At 39.6% G+C, this 24038-nt stretch overlaps 1 protein-coding gene across 8 annotated transcripts in view; it reads left to right on the forward strand.

The window, feature by feature from the left end:
- LOC117215078 (RNA-binding protein Musashi homolog Rbp6) overlaps window positions 1–24038 on the forward strand; it is a 761999-nt gene that overhangs the window by 709000 nt on the left and 28961 nt on the right. For 7 of the 8 annotated variants that reach the window (XM_033461509.1, XM_033461502.1, XM_033461501.1 and 4 more), the window contains 4 exons: window positions 6160–6242; window positions 7861–7945; window positions 14212–14244; window positions 15503–15586. In XM_033461509.1, coding sequence (XP_033317400.1) covers window positions 6160–6242; window positions 7861–7945; window positions 14212–14244; window positions 15503–15586 — 285 coding nt within the window. Of the gene's footprint in view, window positions 1–6159; window positions 6243–7860; window positions 7946–14211; window positions 14245–15502; window positions 15587–21239; window positions 22257–24038 lie in introns of those variants that run through there. The other variant, XM_033461508.1, reaches the window with a different exon arrangement.

The following is a 24038-nucleotide window of genomic DNA, read 5'->3' on the forward strand; positions in this document are numbered from 1 at the left end:
TTTCAAATCGTTCTGCCAACCGAGCCTTTTGAAAGAAACCTTTTACCATTCTCAATAGACGGTAAAATTCTGAAACGCGCTTAACGGCAGCGTGGCTTTTAAACGTTAACATGGCCATTGGTACAATAGCGGGGTCGCATTATGCTCGAGAGTCGAGGGGTGGAGATGACGAGGAGAGAAAAAGGGGGAAGACAAGGGGACCGAAAGAGAAAGAAGGTGGAAAAGACGGGAGGAAAGGCGAGGACCGACCAAGGACGACGATGATCGCGGAATAGGGAAGAATTGCTCTCTTCCGTCAACGCCTGCCACTGGAGCCATCAAGATCCATTTTTCCTCTCGTCAAGAAAATTTAACCCCAGAACGAAAGCCGCTAATACTTGTCCAACTTCGTCGCCGAGATTGAATACGTCGTTTTTACGATGTATCGTTTTCTGGTGCTTTAACTACCATCGACAATTTTTCGATTATTTCTCGTGGTTAAATTTTTATCTTGATTCAAAGGATAATTTTTTAAAGAAAGGTGGTGATAAATTCGATTTATAATTTTTCGCATTAATATATCAATGTAGGAATAAAAAAAGTTAATTGTATTTTGTTATTTTACGGATGCTTGGAATTGGAGATCAATAAACATAATTACGTGAACGTAATAAAATCAAGACGTTCAAATTAGAAAATAAGTTACAGAAAATCATCGGTAAAGTGTTAAATATACTAAAATCTCACGAATACTCACAACAAAAGAGGAAAAAATATGATTACAAAAAGTTTAGTACTTTTTTCTTGAAACTCGTTGTCTGATCACAAAGTTCATTATCTACTGTACACACGTGATACGCTAAAGAAGAATTACATCCTCTTTAAAAACTAAATCTTTGAAAAACGACGATGACCGAAACATATTTTCCTTCGATTCGCTGCCCTCAACTGATAAAGTCGGCTATAATTCTACGGAGTGGAAAGGTAGCGGAAAATAGTCAGATAACCGTCACGACTTTACAATAATTTTACACTGGCGGGACCGTTTATGGATCATTTAAGGAACTCTCAGGAGGTAAGAGGATAAGAGGGGTCCGCGATTGGAAGGAGTACAGGATATTTCGGGGTGTGTTTTTTATTGAAATGAGCGCATCTGGCGTCCAACGAGGGGTTGGACAGCTGAGCACGCACTTTTTCCTCCTGGCCGCCTCTACCACCCCTATGAGGGCCAACCTGCCTGTTTCAGGCGAGAATGGAGCTTCTCGAGACCCTAAGATTGGACCATGGAAATAAAACCTCTTATGAAAATTCGAACACCGGGCCCAGGTTTTTCTTTCAAAATTTATTGGATCGCTCGCAGACCGCTGACCGCGCTGACCTTACTTCGCTTTCCCCGCGCCACGGTGGTTCTGTTCAATAGTCGGGACCCTAAAAACACGTAACCTCCGTTTTATCGATGGTAAAAAGTAAACGTCGGGTCATGTCGATACCCTCAAATGACGATATTCCATAGCGCATAAAGCGAACTATTTTCAACTGCATAAAATGACGTGTTTCACAAGGTGTGAAGTATATTCGGGTTTAGTAATAGTCTGAAGAAGAACTGGTAACACGATGTGTGTCGCGGATGATCTATTTAATAACTTCGAAGTGGATAAAAGTTTAAGATATTTTTACGAACGAGATATGCATTCACGTTCATGACATTTATTGTAGCCGAAGGTGGTAATTAATCTGAAACATCAAAGAACTGATTAGTCGACCAGATTTTGTATGCAAGATTGTGACCCATATATATTTATAAAGAAAAATTTAGCAAAACTATTTTGAAGATTCACAATAACACAAGTTATACTAATTTATTTAAAAAATTCAGGTGAATTGAATAAGAAACGAGAAGAAATTTTTGCAATGCCTAAATCTGTATTGTAACATCGTTTATAGTATGTATTAAGATTCTTAGAGGATCTGATTTACTGAAGTTTACTTTGTTCATAAATGTTCTAATAATTATAAACGGGGGTGTATATGTATATGTATGTTCAACCTGTTAGCGAACACTATGAAGTTATTTAACGCTGCTGGAATTTATGAAACAATGTAATTTTATTTGGCACATACAAGGGTGTACGGTCGAAGGCGTATTTTACACGGTGTCGGTCATATTATAAATTCATGCGATATTTCGCATACATCATATCGTCGGGTGCATACCGTCGACTCTATTTCCAACGAAAAGTGACTGAAGTACGTGGGCTCGACGTGAACAACCCTGTCATAACTTTTTAATACCTCTTAAAGGAAGACGACTTTGTAATATCCTGCAGGATATTAGGGCATGCTTTAAAAGACGAATAATATCGGAACGGTGAATACCATTCTCTCTGGCTTGGTCCTTGCGTTCGGACGCTGTATGCGCGCTCAGTAGACTCCAACAGGAAGTAGTTAAATGTTACCGGTGTCAGAGCACGGCCTTTGTACCAAGGAGAGGGTGCTCAGGCTCCGTGGAGTTAGCTGACTGACAGAGTACTATAAATTACATAAATGAAGTAAGCCCCTTCCTCACTCAAACGGACATCTTGCCAAGTTTATAACTTAATCACTCGTGCTTTTCATGCCGGCGGAGGAGCTTAAAGTTCAAGGGACCAGTAGTGTAAGTTGCAGACGAAAGTGATGCCGGAGGGTAGGATCACGTGGAGAAGGAACGATATTCGAAGGAAAAGAAAATGAATTGGAAAGAGCATTTGATTGAAAAGAAGAAGTGAATAACTTCGGAGATTTAGCTCGGAGGTATAACATATTCGTATGATTGTCCCGTTTTGATTAAGGATTTGTTAATTTTACATCGTGTGCAATATTACATGTAGTATTGGTTGTAATATTGTATGTGATGTATCCATCAATTCGAATATAGAGCATTAAATTTGATATAATATCATTTTAGTGCTTCATAGATATCGCTACACGTCTTGCTTGTAGGTCAATTAATCTTATATTATTTATGATACTAAATGTAACATGTACTTTACCTTGAATATACTCTGTTAAGTTTAAAAATGCGATTAAAGTGGATGGTTGTAAAATCAATGAATTACAAAGAGATAGATTTTAGGACTATCCGTTGTTGATGGTACTAAAGGAGCAAATCGTGCGGATAAGTTGTTAGAAGCAATTTGTTAAAAGACTACGTAGAGGCGAAACATAAAAGGATTTTTGAGATGTTTATTATTTGCACACTAGGCATTAAAATTACAATTCATGCAAAATGGCCATTACCACGTTAGACGAACGCGAGAATAAAGAGACGCGACATTTTTTGCAATATTTTATTTCATCTTATTCGCCATTAGCTCGTACTCTATACGAATAACACATTTATAAATTTAACTACTTCATATTCCCTTTATCCTTCGCGAAACTACTCTCCAAAGAAAATCAAATAATTTCCGTCCGAAGTTTCCCATGCATTAGCATTTCGACCAGCAGCTGAATAAAAGTAATATTGTATATTACTCTCACTACCAGACGAACTTTAATCTTTTCAGTTCATGACTCGATCTTTGTATCATAACCCGGCGGTAGATAAATAAGGACATAACATTAAAATCGATTGACGTTAATTACTCAAACAAACTGCGGAGTTGATGGCACGTTGCATTTGTGCCTGCAGTCGTCCGCGCATGCTTGCGAACGAACGTTCCAATGTAATTTAATTCAGCGCGGCCCCGTTCTATTTCCGGTGTAAAATTTAAGAGAGAGGAGAGGACGCTCGAAGAATCGCGAGCTGTCGGCTCGCATTCGACTCTGGTATCCATCGGCTGTGTTTAATTACGAGTCACCCGGCGTAGTTTCGCCTCTTCTGGCAGACTGCTTCAGCACGGAAGCACTAACTCCTGGTTATCTTAAGCGACATCGCGCACTGGATTCGTATAACTCGCGCCCGCCGGATAACTTGAGCCTGAATTACTACGCTTCTCGCGTAAGGATGAGAGCCGAAGAAGCAGAAGACGAGGAAAGGGTGAAGAGAAAGTCAGCGACGCGAAGGGGCGAGATTAAAATCACCTGGAGACCAATGCAAAGTTTTTAATAACCCTTGATGCTTGATTAAGTTATGGCTCTTCGCCGGCTCATCGTTCTCCCTCGTTTCTTCTCCACCACGCACCCTACGTTTCGTTATCCTTTCTTCAATTCCTCCTTTCCTCTCTCTCTCTCTCTCTTTCTCGCTCTCGCTCTGTGTCTCTGTCTCTTTCTCTTTTTCTCTTTCTCTTCCCCTCTCTTTCTCCTTTCCAGTTCGTTTTCCAGCGAAATAAATTTTGAGCAGAAGTGCTTAGACCGCGTTCGAGTGGAACGGGTACCTCGGCGAGAAAGGGGTTGGAAAGGAAACAAAACTCGTCCGACTCTGCTGAATTAATGGAAGATCCGACGGGATAGTTATCTTCGTGCCACCATTTACACGTAGCAGCTACATGAACTCGGGATGGTTTTTAAGTATGGCAAATTACATCGAATAGAAGGCATTCATCGAAATCGTGCCACATATTTAAAGCGTCGGGTATAATTTGCATCTGATCTGATAGTTCTTCAGAAGAATTCTCTTTGCATTGAAAACCTACGAATTCTTGTAGGTGGTTTCATGGATCTTGTTATTTCTATCGATAAGAAACATCGAGTTAACCATAAACAATGTCGCGAGAGCCGATGCGCAGTCGGGTTCATCAATGTGTCGTCGGTCTTTCAATTAAATAGTTTCGTAGAAAGGATCTACGTGGCCCTGGCAACGAGCATCTGCGGAACAGGTGCGTGATGGGCCTAAGAAAAGACAAAGGGATGCTAGAACGGTCACAGTGTCAGTTGAGAAGTCAGAGAGAGTCAGTGGAGAAGCCGCAGAGTGTGAGTGGAGGAGCCGGAGAGTATGAATCAGGAAGTTGAGAGCCGAATATGATAATAAGACGTACGACGATATTGTAAACAGTTTTTTGTATTGAGTATTGCTTATTAAACTAAACTTAACTCCAAATAAAACATCATTACTTGTCCTTACTCTAAGACCCATTTAAGTTACCACATATATAATATTGTAATATCGTAGAATAGCTTTGATTGGAGATCGGCTGAAATTAGAAAACACCGTGTACGTCGTCTCTTGCGGTTTGTTTACATCCAAGAGCGCCTAGTAACAGTGACGATAAGCAGCGTCAAAACAGAAGTACGGTTTCATATTTCAAGGAGTGGCAATCGAGAGGCCAGAGTATGTGAGCCGAAAAGTGTGTGTGTGTGTGTGTGTGTGTGTGTGTGTGTGAGAGGACGAGAGCAAGAACGAGCACGACCGAGCAGGAGTGTATTGGCGAAGATCAGAGTTGATCGAGACGTCGAAGCATAGAGTCGTTAGAATTGAGTTGCGAGTGTTGTCGAGTGTTAGAGTTGCTAGTGAGAGAGAGAGAGAGAGTTACCAAATAGTTGTCAAGTTATTTGTTGTAAATACGAGCGTTGCATTTAGTTTTCCTGTTAATTAAATATCGTTCTCTGTCCAATTTATATTTGTATATCCAATTTAATATTAATAAATTGTAAGTAATCGGAAAAAAATTTCTATCCTTATTTTCCGATATTACAATATATATATAATACGTATGTAATAAATACATAATATATATATATATATATATATATTTCACACAACTATATATATATATATATATATATATATATATATATACAGGGTGGTTGCTAACTGGTGGTACGAGCGGAAAGGGGGTGATTCTACGCGGAAAAAATGTCGAAAATATAGAATAAAAATTTTTCGTTTGAGGCTTTGTTTTCGAGAAAATTTGAAATTTCGCTCGGTACGCGTGCGGTACGCTATAACGGATCTAACTGTAGATTGTTGTCTCGATGGAAAAATTAAAAAAAAAAAATTAAAAGAAAATTGTTATTCTATATTTTCGACTTCTTTTTTCGCCTAGAATCACCCCCTTTCCGCTTGTACCACCAGTTACCAACCACCCTGTATATAGTTATGTGAAATGAGATATAACAGGTTCAAAAATATTAATTTCTAATGAAACAAAAGAATTTACCGAAACTGTTATCCAATTAACTTTACTTTGCTATATTGTACAGTTTATAGCGAAGCATCTTTCATTTTCGATAATTAAACGACACCTGTTCTTTCTGTTCCAGGCTTTGGCTTCGTCACGTTTCAAAGCGAGGACGTGGTCGACAAAGTCTGTGAGATCCATTTCCACGAAATCAACAACAAAATGGTGAGTTGCCTGGTAGGCCAGCAAAGCCTGTTTATCGAACGAAGAGGGCACCCATTCTCGATCGTTTCTCTCCCTCTCCTATATCCCCACCACGTGACCGTAGAAGTGGTATCAAATGATATTTGCCTTCCGTTCTTCATCTACGGATACGGCGTCGAGCGGAATTAATTTTCTGTATAATTGAGAAGCATTGCCGTGCTTATTTGCATTTGACACGCACGCAGGCGACACACACATGTCCGCACGCAACGACGACAACGGTTGAGCGTGTGAATCTTACGCTGGAAGACGAAAAGCGGTTTCTCGAAAGCCTGTCATAGTAGAGATCACATAGGTCTCTCGGTAATAGACAGTTCTATTTGTCGTCTACTACCAGCGAAATCCCGCTGACGTGGATCAAGGATTTAACCAGATGCCACTTCTCGTTATCCATAAATCCATACGGCCTAGACGATCCCCAATTTCGTCAATAACTCGGCAACACCATTGTCAGATGTTAGCTCGGTATAAAACAGTCGTCTATTTGCACTGATAATATTAGAGCGATAGATCACGTTGATTAGCTGGTCCCGGATTACCCTTGATTACGGGCATCAAAACACATAATCAGACACGCGTTCGTAACGAGGATATAACGAGGCCGAACAAATTATCGTAACTTCGTTTGTTACTTGAATAGAAGATCGAACGACTATCATGGGAATTTGTGTTCCATATTCGCCAAAGCACCTCCTTTACAGACGAATGAAATTACTAATAAAATTTCTATATCCAGCATATTCTAATGTTCATAGCTTATCTTGTAGCTTTCCATTAAAATTTTCATTAAAACTTACTTGATTGTGGTCGATTGATTATTTAAAATTGACTTTTCCTCTTGTTGTATCTGGAATGAACTCCTAAAAGTTCTTAATAAAATCTCTCTCGCCTGAAATATGGATTTAGACATAACTTTAGAAGGAAATCTTAATCCCTTATCTTAACAGAGATCATATTCTTATTATTAGTATTGCAGACTACAGTTAACAAATAGAGAATCGGATCCATGATACATGCATTGAACGAACGGTATAATAATTCTATCAAATAAAATCATAAGGCAAGGAATTAATCATCACTTCCTTTTTCTTTTTTTTTTTTTTGCACATGGAGAAATCCTCATGGACACTCCACTGCTGCTAATAATCGGCAACAGCAGAGTAGTGTCGGACTCTTACCGACTAAAACTCCACGATGATCATCCTACATGTGTGACAGGAGTGCTCCAGGGACCTCTTACAAATTATCTTTCCGTTGCATCCCCTCCCGCCTCCTCTTGTTCGAGCCAGTCCTAAAAATTCCCTGACTGTTGAATTTGGCACTAGGAGGGCGCATTGCCCCTAGCGCCATCCCCCTTCTAGTCGCGGTCCGTTGAGACAGCGATAAAGCGGCTCTAGGCCGCCTGACCGCCATCCCCCACCATCGCATTATCCTACAAGGGTAATCATCACTTTTTGTAATTCTCGTAACCTCCGCTACTAATCTTCTAACGAAGCTTCACCCCAAAATCTTGGGATCCATCGCTCTCATCGGGTGCACGAGACACAACTAATATTGAATTTTTATGTTGAATTTGAAGGTCGAATGCAAGAAAGCACAGCCGAAGGAAGTGATGCTCCCAGCGAACCTGGCGAAGACGCGAGCGGCCAACAGAGGCGCATACGGTGAGTTGGTGATGGTCGCGACACCTACCCCCACCACCTATCGTTACGCGCCGTATCCCCTTCCGACGGCTGCTGCCGCGGCTGCACATGCAGCTGCAGCAGCGTCCGCTGGCACCCCACACCACCACTTGCTCACTCCGATAGTCGCTACCGCCGCACCAAACGCGGCCGCTACCTACCAATACGCTGCCGGTGCGACCGCACCTGCGGCGGCAGCCGCGGCCACTACCGCGGCCGTCTACGATGTCAAGAGGGCACTCGCTGCCGCGGCTGCGGCTGCAGCCGCGGCCTCCTACAGGCCTCATCCTGTCGCGGCCGCAGCAGCCTCTCGGGCCGCAACCCTCACTTATTCCATGAGCGATCTATTAGGCGTACAGGGCCTCGATATGGGTGCCGTCTACCATCCGATACCCACGATCGGACTATGACCGACAATACTCACGCCCCTTTCCAGGCCTCAGTAGGTTTCATCTTAAGGGGCAGAGTTTCTTCAGTCATACATTGAGCTTTTCCATGTTTTTGCATTCATTTTACTGTTGATTCCTCGATCGACGATTTGTTAGCGATGATTTCTAGTATAATTCCGTTTATATAAACTCCATGTGATTGAACGAAATTTTAGTTATATGTCCGATTAAATAAACATGTGTCAGTTAAATCTATTTATCGGAATTCTTATTATGTGGAAGAAAAATTGCAGATTATAGGAAGAATGAGTGGATTCTTTTTACATGAAAACATGAACTGCATAAACTGTTAGTTACCCGACAAGTTCGTATAAATGGAATTTTGCTGTTAATTAGTTGATCGATGGTTTGATTGGGTTGAGTTTGTAGTACTGGATGAAGTGTAGATTTAGGATGTTTGAGGTAGTAGGGGATTGTATATTTTTTGTACTGTTGTATGGAATGGGGGTTACGTGCCAAGGAATTAAGAGCGTACAAATTTGGAGGTGTAGCTATGCTTTTGTATCATGTTTCATGAGGATTTGAGCAGGTGTGATGGAATCGATTCATAGTTGGTCGGGTTCGTTCTGATTTGAATGACGTGTTGGTATCCCGTTTGTACGTGTGATCGTTACAATTGCGTTCTTTGTTCTAATCGATGTTTTGTTACCATTTTTGTATTTTTTTTAAATATCTTTTTCGTATATGTAATTTTTTAACGGGATACCAAGTGCACTTTGCTGTACTTTGAAACATTCCTCGATTTAGGACTCATCGCCTTCTTTTTCGGGAAAGTATTAGCGTAAATAATCTTGCAGTTGATTTCCGACTTGGTATAGCAGCGAATCGAAGACATATCGAGAAGTGCAATATAACGTAGTCTAGACAAAACCATTCCTTTTTATTCCCGGGATTCGAGTGTGGGAATAAGCGAATTCTCGCGAGACTGCTCGAGAAGCTCATTTCAGTAAAACTGTGATCGTAGTGAGAAAAGAAAAAAATAAAGATTGAAAAAGTATAAAATAGTAGTGAATCATAAGTCTGTTTGGTAGAACTCGATTAATCGCGTATCTGGCATCGTTTTCTTCGTAGCCAAAGATTAGCGTAGATAGCAAATGGAACAAACCTGCATCGCAAAAGACTGGTAGTGATTTCGTAGTTGATTAGCAAGAAACAAGTAGTAGGACAATAAAAGGAAGTGTTCAAAATTTAGGCAAATTAGTCTGTTTCAACGAGCAGCGCTCGGTAGTAAGTTGATACATCCAACGTACCTCTTGCAGAAACCATTCCTCCTTCTCATAAATTTCTAAAATTAAAGATATAAATTTCAATGTAACTTACCAGTAAATCTCATAGAAAAATATCTATTTAGGCAGTTGGAAAATTCTAAAGTAGTAGAAAAGACAATCAATCGCAAACGACCAACGTATTACGTGTTTCGAATGTACTTTAGTTAGACTATTGAATCTTGATTAGGAGAGGAGGAAAGGTCGCAAGTAAAAGGCAATCAGGTCACGATACCACACAGATATTTAGATACTTTTCGACGAACGAAAGAGATACAAATTCCTGCCTCGAACGACTCGCGTTCGCGACAACACGTCAATTGATTCGTAGATGTTAGATAATTTCGTAGCAAACTGGATCGAAGCTTTATGGTAGCGCTCGGTGTGTTCGCATGGTTGAACGACAATTCAATTCGAACAGACGATCGTGAAGGAATCGACGATGGTGTCGGCAAAAAGGAAGGAAAGGAGATGAAATGAAAAATATGAAATCTTCGGAACTCGATCGAGGTCGAGGTTCTATGGCATTCTATTTTTCCATGAAAGTGAAGGTTGTTCGTTCGATTTCGAGAGCGAGGGCGCCCGTCGTCGAGATCGTAGATTGCTAGAATTTCATCGAAGCAGAAGGGAAAGAAAAAGGAAAGAGAAGAAAAGCGTAAAGAATGAGTAGGAAAAAAAATGGAAAGAAACGCAAGAACACATTCCCAGGTAGCGGCACGCCGTATATTATTCCCAGAAGGAGGTGAATTTCTGATTTGCACGGGATGATATGTCGAGTGGTATAAATAAAGCCGTGAATCGTGAATGGTGAAGGCGGATAGCGCGTCGAGAGCGCGCGGCAAATGGTCGGCGATAAGCATTTCTCATTCGTCGCGCCTTTCAGAGTATTTTTCGCAATGAATTTCATGAAATTTCATAATGTCGAGAATATGAAGAAGTACGTACTCCAATACGGCGGTACACGTGTACGATAGAAGCAAAAGAAAGAAAAAAAGGATGAATAAGAAAAACAACGCGAGGTCACAGCTATCTATATGTATATAAATGCACACGCGAAACTATATACATATACATAGAATACTCGTGTGCATATAACATATATATAATTATATGAATATATATATACGATACGTACCTTGTGAAAAATAAAAAAAAACAATTACGATGAAAAGGAAAATGAAACGACAAAAAAAGTTGCAGAATTAATCCATTCTAGATAAATAGCAGATTATATACATATATTATATATTGTTTTGTATCTACGTATTTGGTAAAACGCCATATAGTATTTGATATTGATATTGATATATTTTGTGAGAGCCGCATTACAACCTTCTAGTTTTTGTAATAGACCTACAGATTATACATATCGGAGTATATTCTATATATATCTCTCTCTATTTATACATATATATATATCTAGGTAATTAGGTAAACATTTGTGTTGTTACAAACCTTAGCTACTTAATGAGACTTTTTTTAGGTGAAACTAGGTTTGAATTAGCTAGAACGAATATAATTTTTGACGAATTACTATACTATGTATACGTTCCTATCATTGAGACTACTAGTTAACTATAGCTTTTTGAGAAGTCACTATGATACCGATAGTTTAGAAATATATTCTAGGTATTTCTTCGTGGAAGATCCGTTTAGTGATCTCTTTCGTATCTTTCCTCGTCTCCCTTTTGATCCTGTATCGGAAAATATAAAAGATATCATCAGAAAGAATATCTAAAAGAAAACAGGAAGAAAAAAGAACAATGAAAAGAAATGAGAAACAGCCACAGTGTCTTCCACGAAGAATGCATATTATCAGCGGCTTCAAAGAGACCTATTACAATGTACCTATTACTTAACAAGCTACGTTACATAGTATGTTTATATTACGTTACACGTAATATTATACCTCTCTATAGGATATATACTAAATATATATCGTGCGTATACCCGTCTACACCTATACCTTACAACCCCCTCCCCCCCGCCCGCACCCCCACTCCTCTATTACCCACTTTACTCGTTACATAGTATTTAACTCTTCTAAGCTATATAGCATCATTTACCTTAATAATAATGCGTGAGACGTGTGTCCTAGAAAGTACGTACTTTGCCCGAGAGGCTCAACAGTGTCAGTTTCGTAAGTAGACCAGATCTTAACATGCGGATTATCTTTCTGTTCACACCTTTGTAATGCTTTGTTGGGCCAGATTTTGATTTGTTACACGGGGAACGTAGCGTTGCGCCTTTTGTCTAGACAGAGAACCCAATTAGAAAAATATGCGTCTTCCTTCCCCGTAAACGTTTATGGCCGCGCACTACGCAAGTACGAACGAGATTAAAAATAAAATAAAAAGAAACTAAAAAAAAGGAACAGAATAGAGAAGAAAATGATATCGAAAAGAAAGAAAAGAAAGAAACGAATGTTTGCGTTCCTCGACAAATAATGTTTCTTGCAACACTCTGTATTTATATGTATGTGTCTCTCTTTCTCCCTCTTTCTCTTGGGAAACATCCAGCATCGAAAAAGGATCAAAGAAATAACTATAAAATTCGGAATGAGGAACTCAATGGGATTCCATGTTGCCAAAGCTATCGATGTGACGTAAATGTTAATTGACCGGCAACTCGATCGTAAAACTCGACCGGAATGAGCTTTATACGCTCCTCGAAACTGTAAGAGACTATTAATGTTAATGCCGTACGTAAACGTCTGTTCTACGTGAAATCGATTTGTTGCATCTGAGAAAGTACACGTACATTATATAATTATTATATTATTACATAAACATATATAGTACATACGAAGTCGCTGCGATTGTCAAGTATAATACAAAAATAAAATGCGCGTTGCAATATGCACATTACAAATATTTATATAAATTAAAAAATATATATACATAAATATTATATATACACGTACATGTCTAATATTCGAGTCCATTTACGTACTACACGTGAATCGATCTTCTCTATCTATATGAGAGTAAAATGAATGGTATTTAAATAAACACGAGATAATGTTGGAAGTATATGCAAAGATTTTCATTGTTGTTCAAACGGATTTTCAAAACAGAGCAATACAAAAGAAAGAAACAAAAAAAAGATAAAATGAAATAAGAAAACACAAAAAAATATTAAAGAAAGAAAAGAAACAAAAACGATGTCACACTGAAATGATATAGAATTGTGTTGCGTGCTTGATGTAATCAAAACCAGCCCGGTAGAGAGACTTTAGGTACGAAATCACTAATACTATTAATATGTATCAGTGTATCTTTTAATGGCTAGAATAAATGCTCTTATACTTTTCCATCTGCGTATATTGTGAGAGCAGCGTCAATATGAACACTAGAATAGTGAAACAGTAGTGTAGTATTGTGGTCGGTGTTTTTTTCAATATTGTATCGTCGATCTAAGTGTGGTAGTGGCGTCGATAATGTGTCACGTGCTTTGTACGAACGAAGCATCGACAATTAAAAATTCCGAATTATGTTTTTATCAAAATTCAAAATTTTCTTGCATCCAATATTTTTCGTTCCAATTGCCATTTGTAATTCCGAGAGTTTATAAATTTATTTAAATGTTATGCCTTCCTCGCGATCGCACGACACATTATCTGCCCTTAGTCAATATCTAATAAGCTACATAGTCAGCCTAGCAAATATTACTTAACGGTAAATGATTAACCAATACCTTGAAGGCTACAATAACCATAGATCATAGGAGGGTTTATTTTGTGGTAGAATTGAAAACACCTCGGCCGCGCGTAGTTACTAGTACCTTGTCACAGAATTTAGTCGATGCGCTATATAGTCGATGCGATATACATATTATAAATAGTAAGAATCTTAGTTGTGTGGTCTTTTCAATTAGTATCAAATTATGAAATTTCATGGATGCCTTTCTTTCTCTCTTTCTATATACTTCTATATACTCTTTTTCTATAAACTTCTTTGTTATATCTCCTACTCTCTGTCTAACCTAGAACGCTTTTAATCCGACTTCTTCTTTCAATCTGTTTTATTTTCTAATTTTTGTTCAGTTTTCTTATCTTTACTTTTCACCCTTCTCTCATTGTTTGAAACCTAGTCATCCGTTACACTCGAACCGTCTATACCGACGAATTTCTGCAACGCTTTGCTTTATACTTAACTTGTCTCCATGTACATATTTTAATTGTCTACGCATTACCTTTGCCTGCACGAAGAAAAATATTGCACAACAGAATCATCAGTTAGACACTCGTGAACTAAAATTCACGATAGTCCTCATAGTCGCGCGTACTCACCTTCGGATATCCGATCGAAAATTTTATTTTTTTAGGCTTCATTCGATCGCTCAGTACTTTTCTTCGTGCTTAGTTGCAGAAATTTCTATATTGGGACTTACGATTTACTATTTGCACTAACTAATCGAAGCAATTGAAATGAGTAAATGAAGGGAAAAGAATGATAAAATGAAGAGACAAATTTTTCTATCCGATTCTGATCAATCTCGTCACGGTATTAATGTGATCTGTTTTTCCTTGTAGATTTTATGTGGTCCCTGGGAGCATTACCTGATGGTGAGTATTGAAATATGCACGAACACGTACAACAAAACGACTCCAATGTCCAATGACATGCCTACCGTTCCGTAACAACGTTCAATCACGTTTGACGTAAGACCATCGTTGTAATATTCACGCGTCGATCAATCACGAAAGCGAAACAAAATTCTGTATGCTACTTGCCACGAGTTTTCTCGTCCTAAGTCTCATACATGATTCACCCACGGTGCACGGATAAAATCGTACAACCGTTCCACTTTGTGTGTCTCCGTAAATTTTTGCCTTTGTGAAAATACACTGGTTCATTAACGTAATTATTCGGTTAATGCGTACCTGGTTACTGGCATCATTCGATATTGCATCGGAGAAACGCGTTTGCCGTATCAGAAATACGATACATTAATTTCATTCGAATTAAATCGAAATGTGAAAAACGAACTCGAGAGTATCTTTCTTCGTGGAAATTGTTTGACCAGTATAATTTTATAGAGTTTTCAATCGAAAATGTTCTGTAGAGTAACACGGTACGTACTTGGGAAATGTTTTATCTAATATATTTTACAGAAGGGAGCATGTAGATCGTAGTTGATAGAGGACATATTTGTATATTAGATAGACATAACTTATTAAATCACACTTTTCAATCTATATACTGTAATGTAACAATTATTAGAAGTTTCTAATGATATTATACAGTACGTTAGAAATACCTTGGTAGTATGGTTACCTAATGTCAAGATATCTTTTCATAGTTAAATATTCATTTGTACTCTCGATTCAAAATAAACGTATCACAGTAGTCTAGTTAAATAAACAATTGTTCGTACTTATGAGACATTTACTTGTATAAATAAAATAGTAATTTTCATGTGCTGATTTGGCAATCTATTGATGTTAAATTGAATAAGAAAAAGCCTACTATCACAGGAAGGGACATAATAGGTAACAATGTCACGATAGCGCTAACTTAAAGGACGACAAATAAAATTATGTGCAATGCTTTTCTTAAAATAATTCAAACTGACCAGCTTTAAAATTAGAGTTCGATAATTTCTACTAATCCACAAGCTTCGCTGACAATCAGAAGAGATCGGGAAAAACGACGTATCCCGCTTTAGCAACAAACACACGCATTCACACGCATCGTTACGATTCGACACGAAATATTCAACACGCTCCATAACCCTCCTCCATACGTTCCTGAAAAGCTTCCGAGCTCAGGTAACCAAGCACAGGGAAGAAAAGCTGACAGATTCTTTTGCTCTGTTCACAGGTTTCCCAGCGGCGGCGTACGCGGCATACGCGGCAAGCCGCGGCTATTCTGGGTACCCTAGTTTCGGACTGCCCTACCCGACAGGTAACCACCTTAGCCTTAACCACCTTAACCACCATAATGCGGCCCACATCGCGCCCTTGAATCTGAACTTGAACCTAATACAGGCGCAGCCTGCCCCCCACCATAATCCGCCTACCCCTACACCGCTCTTTTACCATCCCAATTTGGACCTCTACAACGCCATGCCTCTGTGAACTAACTAATTATATGTGTCTAATAATAATCTCGACATCGAGCTATGCGCACATATCTCTAATCAAAAGAAAAACTCACTTCCATTGCTACACCATTTTACTAACTGTGCTCTCGCTGTCGCTACTCGTTGCCCTGCTCGTCGTCGTCGTCGTCGTCGTCGTCACCGTCGTCACCGTCGTCACCGTCTTTGTCTTCGATTTAACACGAGAATCGGGCAGGTTACCAGTGGATGTCGGAAAATCAAGATGAGCTAATCGTTAGAAATTAAGCTCGGTTTGAAGGAGCGGGCAAGTAGCAGATCTCGCGCGTACAAGAATCTTGAGAGATTGTGGCGCTTTTGTTACAGGACCGTCGGCCTCTTGCCGAAATTCTCATCCGAGAACAATGGCTCCTTAAGCACTAGAGATTGAGTTCGATTCGAAGCTTGACAATTTCGAATAATCGACTAATTTCTAAGCGGATTTCAAAGTGCTCCTTTGAAGTGGCCCTTCGAAGTGATCCTTCGAAGTGGCCTCCATCGCGAGTTCGAATTCTCGACGATGCGCGAAAAGATGTTCGTGAAAACATAATCGATTCCTCTATTAAGGAGGGCGAAGCGTGCATCGTCAATTCTGCTCGCGTTTTACGCAGAATCCTTTCCCGACCAGGCAGGTTGTGTTTATGAGACACGGAAGCTATTGGAAATCCATTTCCGCGGCAGAGTTCCGCTTTCGACGACAGGACACTCGGGAAAATAAGTGATCTAATGTTACGTCACAGACCGACGTTCTATCGAGAATGGTACGGTTGTGCGCTGTACGTCCAACGCGAAGGACGTTGTATATTATTCAGCAACGTTTGCTCGGGTTCCGACGATCCTCAACTTCCGGGCCGAAGTTTCGACCGCCGGAGCACCGACAGTCGGTCTCACTCGATACGAAAGGAGTGGTGAACGTTGTACAAAATTGCTATAAATTATCGTATCGATATTATGTTGTCGAGGTTAAGATTTAAGATAGAAATAAGGAAGTGCCGATTCTCTTCGGCCAATTTTCTACCCCGTTCCGTGTTTACCCGAAAAAGATTTTAAGAACAGTCGATTCATCTTGTGACGATTTATCTGTTTAATTGTTACTTATGATTCACATCTATTAAAATTTCGGACATTCAGCTATAATTCACGCCAAATAACAATTATATCTTGACATTTTTTAAAAATTGCAGATAGCTTCTTCAGAGATAAGACGATATACTGATATTTTATTATATTTCATATCGTTCCGCAAGAACCTAACTGCAATGCTGACAGAACTTAAAAGTATAGTTCGTAAAGTAAAGTAAAGTAAAGTATAGTTCGTGATTGGTTGGTTTATATAACAAATTTTGTTAAAAACTAAGGTTTTGTGAAACCTAAAGCCTTTCGCTTGGAAATTTGAAATAGAAGAATCGCGTATGTCGAATATGTTTATTCAGCATAGATACGTAATCAGTATACGTCTCAAATTTGTTTTTATTTTTAGTGTTCCGCGGAATATATTTTTAAGCTCGCATGAATCAAAGTGAAAGATATTTACGTTTTAAAGATACGGTTATTCTCCAATCAAATTGTATTGCAAGTTACAAACGTAACAAATCGTATTCGCGTCCTTGATGCTCGTCCGGAGAAATACGCATACACAAAGTCCCGCGATAAAAATGCAGATCGAAAAGAAGAAGAATCCAGCGAACTAGGACAAGATAATGAGAGGCTGATGTATGGGAAAAGTTACGTCGTTAAACAAACTCTGTGTTTCTTACCTCCTGCATTCGATAGCATCTTGCGTGCCTTCGACTGTCAATAACAAACTGCTCTGCTGGTACGGAATTTTCTTTCAAAGCATCGAGGCTTTACGATCCTCGAAACGCTTTAAAATTGCTTCTGCTAATCGATTAATCAATTTCAATTACGTTCTCCATCTCCCTCCCTCACTCTTTCTCTCTCTCTCTCTCTTTCTCTCGGTATAGATCGTTAAAGCGTACATCGAATCGGATCGATCAGTGTAGACGAATGAGGCAAACAACCAACGAGCAAAATGAAAATTTCAACGAATGAGTTAAAGGAACGGCCACGATACGAATACCCTCTGCTACTAAATAAATTTTCGATCGCTGCATAGGGTAAACTTATTTATTACGCGATACGATTCCACTGGAAATCGTTCCTGCGAGTAGCGTATGCACACGAACCTTCGTACGATCTCATACAAGACACGAAGTCGTCGGATTTCAATTTCAACGAATACATATACAATTTCGATAATATATTTAAATCGACTGACTATCGAATCGATTGTAATTTAAGATTAATCGTGCGGTCGCGGAACGGGGTAAAATGTCATTGTTAATATTAGGTAGGGGTAAAGGGAGCGTATCGATTACAAACGATATGCGAGTGAACCGCATCGCGGTTAACCCTGTACGCATAGATATACACAAACGCAGGCTAGAGCAATTAATAGGAAACGTTTGGAAAATGAACGCGTCCATAGGTGGGTATCGACTGATCTAAATCGAACCGGTTGATTGGAGGTAGCTGCGGGCAAAGTTTTCGAGGTCAAGCGCCCTTCATGTTGAATTCGAACTCGAAATGAAAATCCGCAGGCCCACGTTCAGCAAATGAAGAAGCCCAAAATGAAGATTCGACCATGTCGCTTCTCATAACCAGGGCACTCCATCAGACAAAATTTCGTGTCGGAGCTGGGAATTATATGTTTACTACTCGCTTCGATCGGCTCGCGAGATGCGAAAACGACCCTCGGGAATTTAATGTGGTCATCGACGATTCCCATCGATTTGTTACTTCGTTTTATACTTTCCGTTCTATCCGTTCCAGCAACTTTTATTTGTTCGTTAATTATTTCCCTCCGTATTTTTGCAGTCTCGTTATCGTATTGGTTATTTTTAGATAATCGATATGGATATCGATAGCGTTTGTTAAACTCTACTGCGTTGCGTCGAAACGACCGTTCGAGAGATAACTATGTCCGTGTGTAACGGAACCACGTGAAAACAGAGAAATACAGTACAGTAATCACGCCTCCTATGGTGAGCTTTCGCAGACGTAACGCTAGTTCCGAAGAAGCTTCTTTCGATCCCCGTAACTACTGCACCCCTGCCCTCTGTCCGCCGCTCGACCGTTGCTCTTACACGTCTTACTAGCCCATTTGTTCCCTTCTCTTTTGTCCATTTTTGGCCATTTGTCTGCTACACTCGTCTTTCTCCGCGAACTTTCTCTCTTTCTCTGTTTGACCTTTTCTCATCGTTACTCCGTGCGAGCTCCTCGAAGAGGAAATTTCGAGGCGAAAGTTTTCAACTTCTTCCTCCCTGCACTTTGTATCTCCTTCCTCCCCCCGGTTTGAACTTGTGATACCACCCCTTTATGTGAAGCATGACACGAAAATAGCGAAGCAATAACATATAACGCCAATAGAGGCGGACAAACTGCGACAGGTGTCCCATGCACGTCGACCGGACATAAATTAGCTGCAAGGAAACAGACGTAAACGCTGCTGTGTGAAAAAAGAACATCGTGTGTATATCCACAAAAACAATTCGTGTATACGCGACGTATAACGTAAACGGTTTCGAATATCGCGCTTTTTTCGCCGTTGATCTAATCGCCGTGATATATATTTTATTATTTTTTCCCTTCGAAGTACATCGATCCTAAGAATAATTCACGTGGACGAGCAGAAAGAGAACTCATAAATAATGCATAATGTTTTTCGGACGTTGGTTCATCCCTCGGAACGAACATCCCTTCCTCGTGCGTCCTCTTTTTCTTCGATTCCCTCCGCCATTTCAAAAAAAGAAACCGGCATATTTTTACTTTCCTCCAGAGACCATACGTCCCGATGTTCCCTGGAATCGTTTCCAATTTCCCTCACTGTCCGCTATTTAACGCATTTGAATAACCTCCAGTCCGGGAAGTGGAGCGGTTGCGCGACCGCAAACGCTCCCTCCTCTTACTTCCTTTTTTTCTGTACTTTCTTTCGTACTTTTGCGTATGGTTCACGAGGCATGGCGGTAGAAGGAAGAAAAAGAAATTGTGGGTAACGACCACCAATGATTGATCACTGCGAATGAAAACCCCTCCGCCTTAAAGTCGTCCGTATACTCCCAATGTCCGAAAAACATTCGTCGGTGAAGCCACCCTCTCTCTCTCTCTTTCTCTCTTCGAATACGAAAGAGGGGTGGCCGATACGCGACCGGTGCGCGAAAATGAATTTCCTCCTTGTTGAAAAGATATTTTCCGACAGATATCGAACTCACGCGTCGGAATTTGCAATCGAGAGAAATTCTCGTTCGACCGTGGGCGGCAGTTAGACTCGCGTTAGACACTGCCCAATGAAGGAATACGTGTATATATATATATATCGATAGATATCTCTTAGATGGTTGAAGAGGTGGTGGTGTTAGAGTGATTTCACGTGAAATCGCTCGCGACGGAACCTGCTCGTTTGTTCTCCGAGTCGATCCATCAAGAGAGATTAAAAGATTTCCTCGTGCCTGGGATAGCTCTTTGTTTCAGGGAGAAATTGTAATGTGACGGGATATCGGACGGTGGACTGGTTCACGGTACTAATGTTTTTTGATATGCGAGTACTTTCATTTTGTTGATTACATGTTTGGTTACATTTAGTTAAATCATGTCAAATACATGTTTGATGTTAACGTACATAGCCATGGTGAATAATATCGTACATTGTCATGAAACTGACATGACGATACATTTAACAACGAAATAATTAACGGGTGTAATACGAATTCCAAAATCAATTTTACAATGTCTATTTCATTAAACTTTCATATTGTTTTCAGTTTGGGCTGCAGAAAATTAAGTTACTCATAACCAATTTTTAATAAGAAATTTTGATATTTTACAACAAGAAAATCATAAATTCTACTCACATAATCACTTTGACCACAGAAACGCTTGAATGTTGTACACGCCAGACCAATAACTACCATTACCTTTGTGAACGTTCGAAACTTTGGCTAATGCAGTGACGCGGGAATAATTTTCCACGACCAGCTACTAGAAACTATTACCTTCCTCCGACGGCTTGATACGTTGAGAGAAGTTGTTGCATTCGCGATCGAATCCGACCAACTAAATAAGCAAGCACATGGGGCACCGTGCTCGCAGTTTCTCCGTAACGACGTGCCAGTCGCGTCTAGTTTTGTCACTTTGTGGTGTGTTGCATGCCAACTGTCGAGAAATTCCTTGACAACTTGTCCATTGACCAGAGAATCAGAACGTATGCGATGTTGTGATCGTTTCTAACCTAAACGCATCGGAGAGAAAGGGAGGAAGACTGTTGTTGAGAGGAAAGACTGTTATTGCGCGCAAGAGAAAGAAAGATTTGACTTACAAAAAAGATTTTTTTTGAAAAAAAACTAAAACTTGCGACCACCCAGTGCGACTACGGGACTCAGAGGGGGTTGGTGGTACTTTCAGGTGCCTTGGGACTACCGCCCTTATCAGCCGGAGACACATCGCTACACAGCCTCTCCACAGAGTACAGAATCATTCCCGAACAATGAGCGGACCGATGCAAAAGGTCGTGGAACGTATGCGAGAGCGTGTGTACTACGAGAATCATTAGGGGAAACGTGTAGATCGGGATCGAGGGATGCGTGTTGTGTAACCGTAATGTGATTATTTAGCAATAACAAGATGCGTGAAAGGAGAGGGGGGAAATAAAGCAAAGGGTTGCGTATACATTACTCTAACGGCATTTTTTGCTTCTAGTCGAGATGATGATACGATCAATACATATACGATTCATCAGTACGATGTGTATTACATATGCGTAGTAACACCGATTAGATCGTGTGAAAAAAAAGAGATGCTTGCCAAAGGTGAGCTGCTAAAATGCTTAGTTCTTCGTTTACGTCGAGACAAAATCCAGCTCTTTTTTTGCAGTTCTTCTTATAATACGTCTATCCCTCCGACTAATAACGGTTTCATCAAGCTTTCTCGTAGGATTGGTACTAGACAGACGTAACGACGAGTTTTCCGAATATAATCGTGATAACGAGTTTCCTTCTCCCTTTTCTTCTTTGCATTTCTGAGACAGAGGAAGTTTAGTACGCGAATCTATCATCTCGCGACTTCGACGAACTTTAGCATGAGATTCCTTATAAGACGCAAAAATAAATCAGCACACCTTTTATGTGCTTTTTCCTCTTCTCTCTGCTCCCTTTCTTTTCGTCTCTAGCTTTCTTTATCGCCTATTCTAAATTCTCAGAGTCATCCTTCTTTCTTCCTTTCTTCTTTACACGTTTTCCTTGGTTTTCCTGCAATGCGAAAAAGTCTGAATATAGAGTAATTTCGAAAGTATACGCAATGGATACGTAATGGATACGTAATGTCGTCGGCAAATTGTACACTGATTGTAAACTTTTGTTATCTTATTTATTGTTTGGATTATACGCATAACGTTGAGAATACAATTGTTCTTTCAAAGATTCACATGTTTTCTTTTCTATGTATTTTTGTCTGTTACTTTTAACTAAACGAATTTACGAGCAATGAAATTCATTAGCGAAGTTGTATTGTTATTTAACTTGAACTTTCCGAAGGTGAGGATTCTATTTTTATTTCTTAGTAACCACGATATTTTAATTTTATTAGTATAATTTCAAATATGGTTAATGAATGGTCATTGTATATTTGTTCTAAGTAAATATTCATTGCACGGTGCAATGCGAAAAGTCGTCAGGAGTTGATTAAATTTGGAGTAAATCGGTTTCAATTTTAAACACGTATTAACCTAATTCTTATAATCTTCGCGCTAATTGAAATTTCCGCTTTCAGTGGGTATCAGCAAATTAATGGTTGTTGCGATTCGTTAAATAAACGAGATATAGAACGTTAAGCGGCGAAATGTTGCATCGCGCTACTTATCAGTATTCCACCCTATCACTTTTCAAACATTCAACATTTTTAAACATCACACTTAAAATTATACGCGGCCTTTTCACCAACCAACTATAGCAGATTGTCTTTCTTCCAAAATAGTCTCTTGATTTATAACTAATTTCTTCGCCCTTCATATATTTTCGAAATCCAGAGAATCAATTTTCCAAGAACCATGGGTAAATTTTATTAATTTCGCGTCGAATTCAGTGCAAAATTTACGCAACTTTTTCTAACATAAAATATATTTGCGATGGTTTTCCGTTTGTACATCAAGAAAATTTATTACCACAATATCTCTCTATTGGCAAAGTTATTTTTAAAAGGCTGCTATAAACTAGTTCGGAATTTCTTTAATTATTTATCGCGATTGTAAAACTTTTTAGTCTGTTAAGGCCTCTGATTTTGGTATACTGGGTGTAAAAGATATAACGCGGCCGTAAAACCTGTCAAGGGCTAAACTTTATTCGTTTCGAGGGTTGAAATGCTTAATAATTTGACATATTTTATGAGTATAAGGATTTCCACTCCAGAACTGTTGTACACTAATGAATGTAGTTCCTTAGTGCTTTAATCCCTCCTATCCATTCTATATTAATTATGCAAGGTAAATGCTCATACTCATATTTTCTTTATATCAATAAAAGCTACTTCAAATTATATACCAAACATGTCAATTTACAACTACGTTATGTCATCTCTACCTAATATACCAAAGTACATATATCTCATTTTTCACCGCGATAAACATGAATATGTCATAAACAACAGTTTGCTTTGGAATTATTCTATGAAACATCAATTTTACCCATCCAAAATCTACGTATCAAAGACGCCACTATCCTCTTAGTCACCATCTTCCTCATACAGAAGATCGAAATATAAATCAATTACAATTTTCACCCTGTCCACCTCCGATACACATTCTTCGCGACGTAATAGGTGCTCCGTCCAAATTGACACCTGCACGCGCGCATTATTTACAACATAGCAGACCGATATCGCGCAGCAGTCGTTCACACGATCGATGAGGTTTCTCCGAGAACACTCTTTCAACCCGGCGATATTTCTCCGGCAGTTCGATGCACGATCGGTGTACGCGTGCACACGCGGTGTATACACACGTGTGTGCGTACACGCATACGTCGTATCGAAGTCCCGTCCTTTCATTGGGAGTCTGGCTGTGCAACCGTGACGGGGCAACGACGAAGCAGGGGGTTGAGGGTTGCACAGTAGGAGAGGTGCACCGTCGTATTTCACAGTCATTACCGTAACGTGTTACCGTGCGCGCTCGTTGCGCCACGCAATAAATCGTTGGTTACCGTTACCATGGAT

Source organism: Bombus bifarius, unplaced genomic scaffold (genome assembly GCF_011952205.1).
Source record: "Bombus bifarius isolate JDL3187 unplaced genomic scaffold, Bbif_JDL3187 scf7180000009343, whole genome shotgun sequence".
Lineage (NCBI taxonomy): Eukaryota > Metazoa > Arthropoda > Insecta > Hymenoptera > Apidae > Bombus > Bombus bifarius.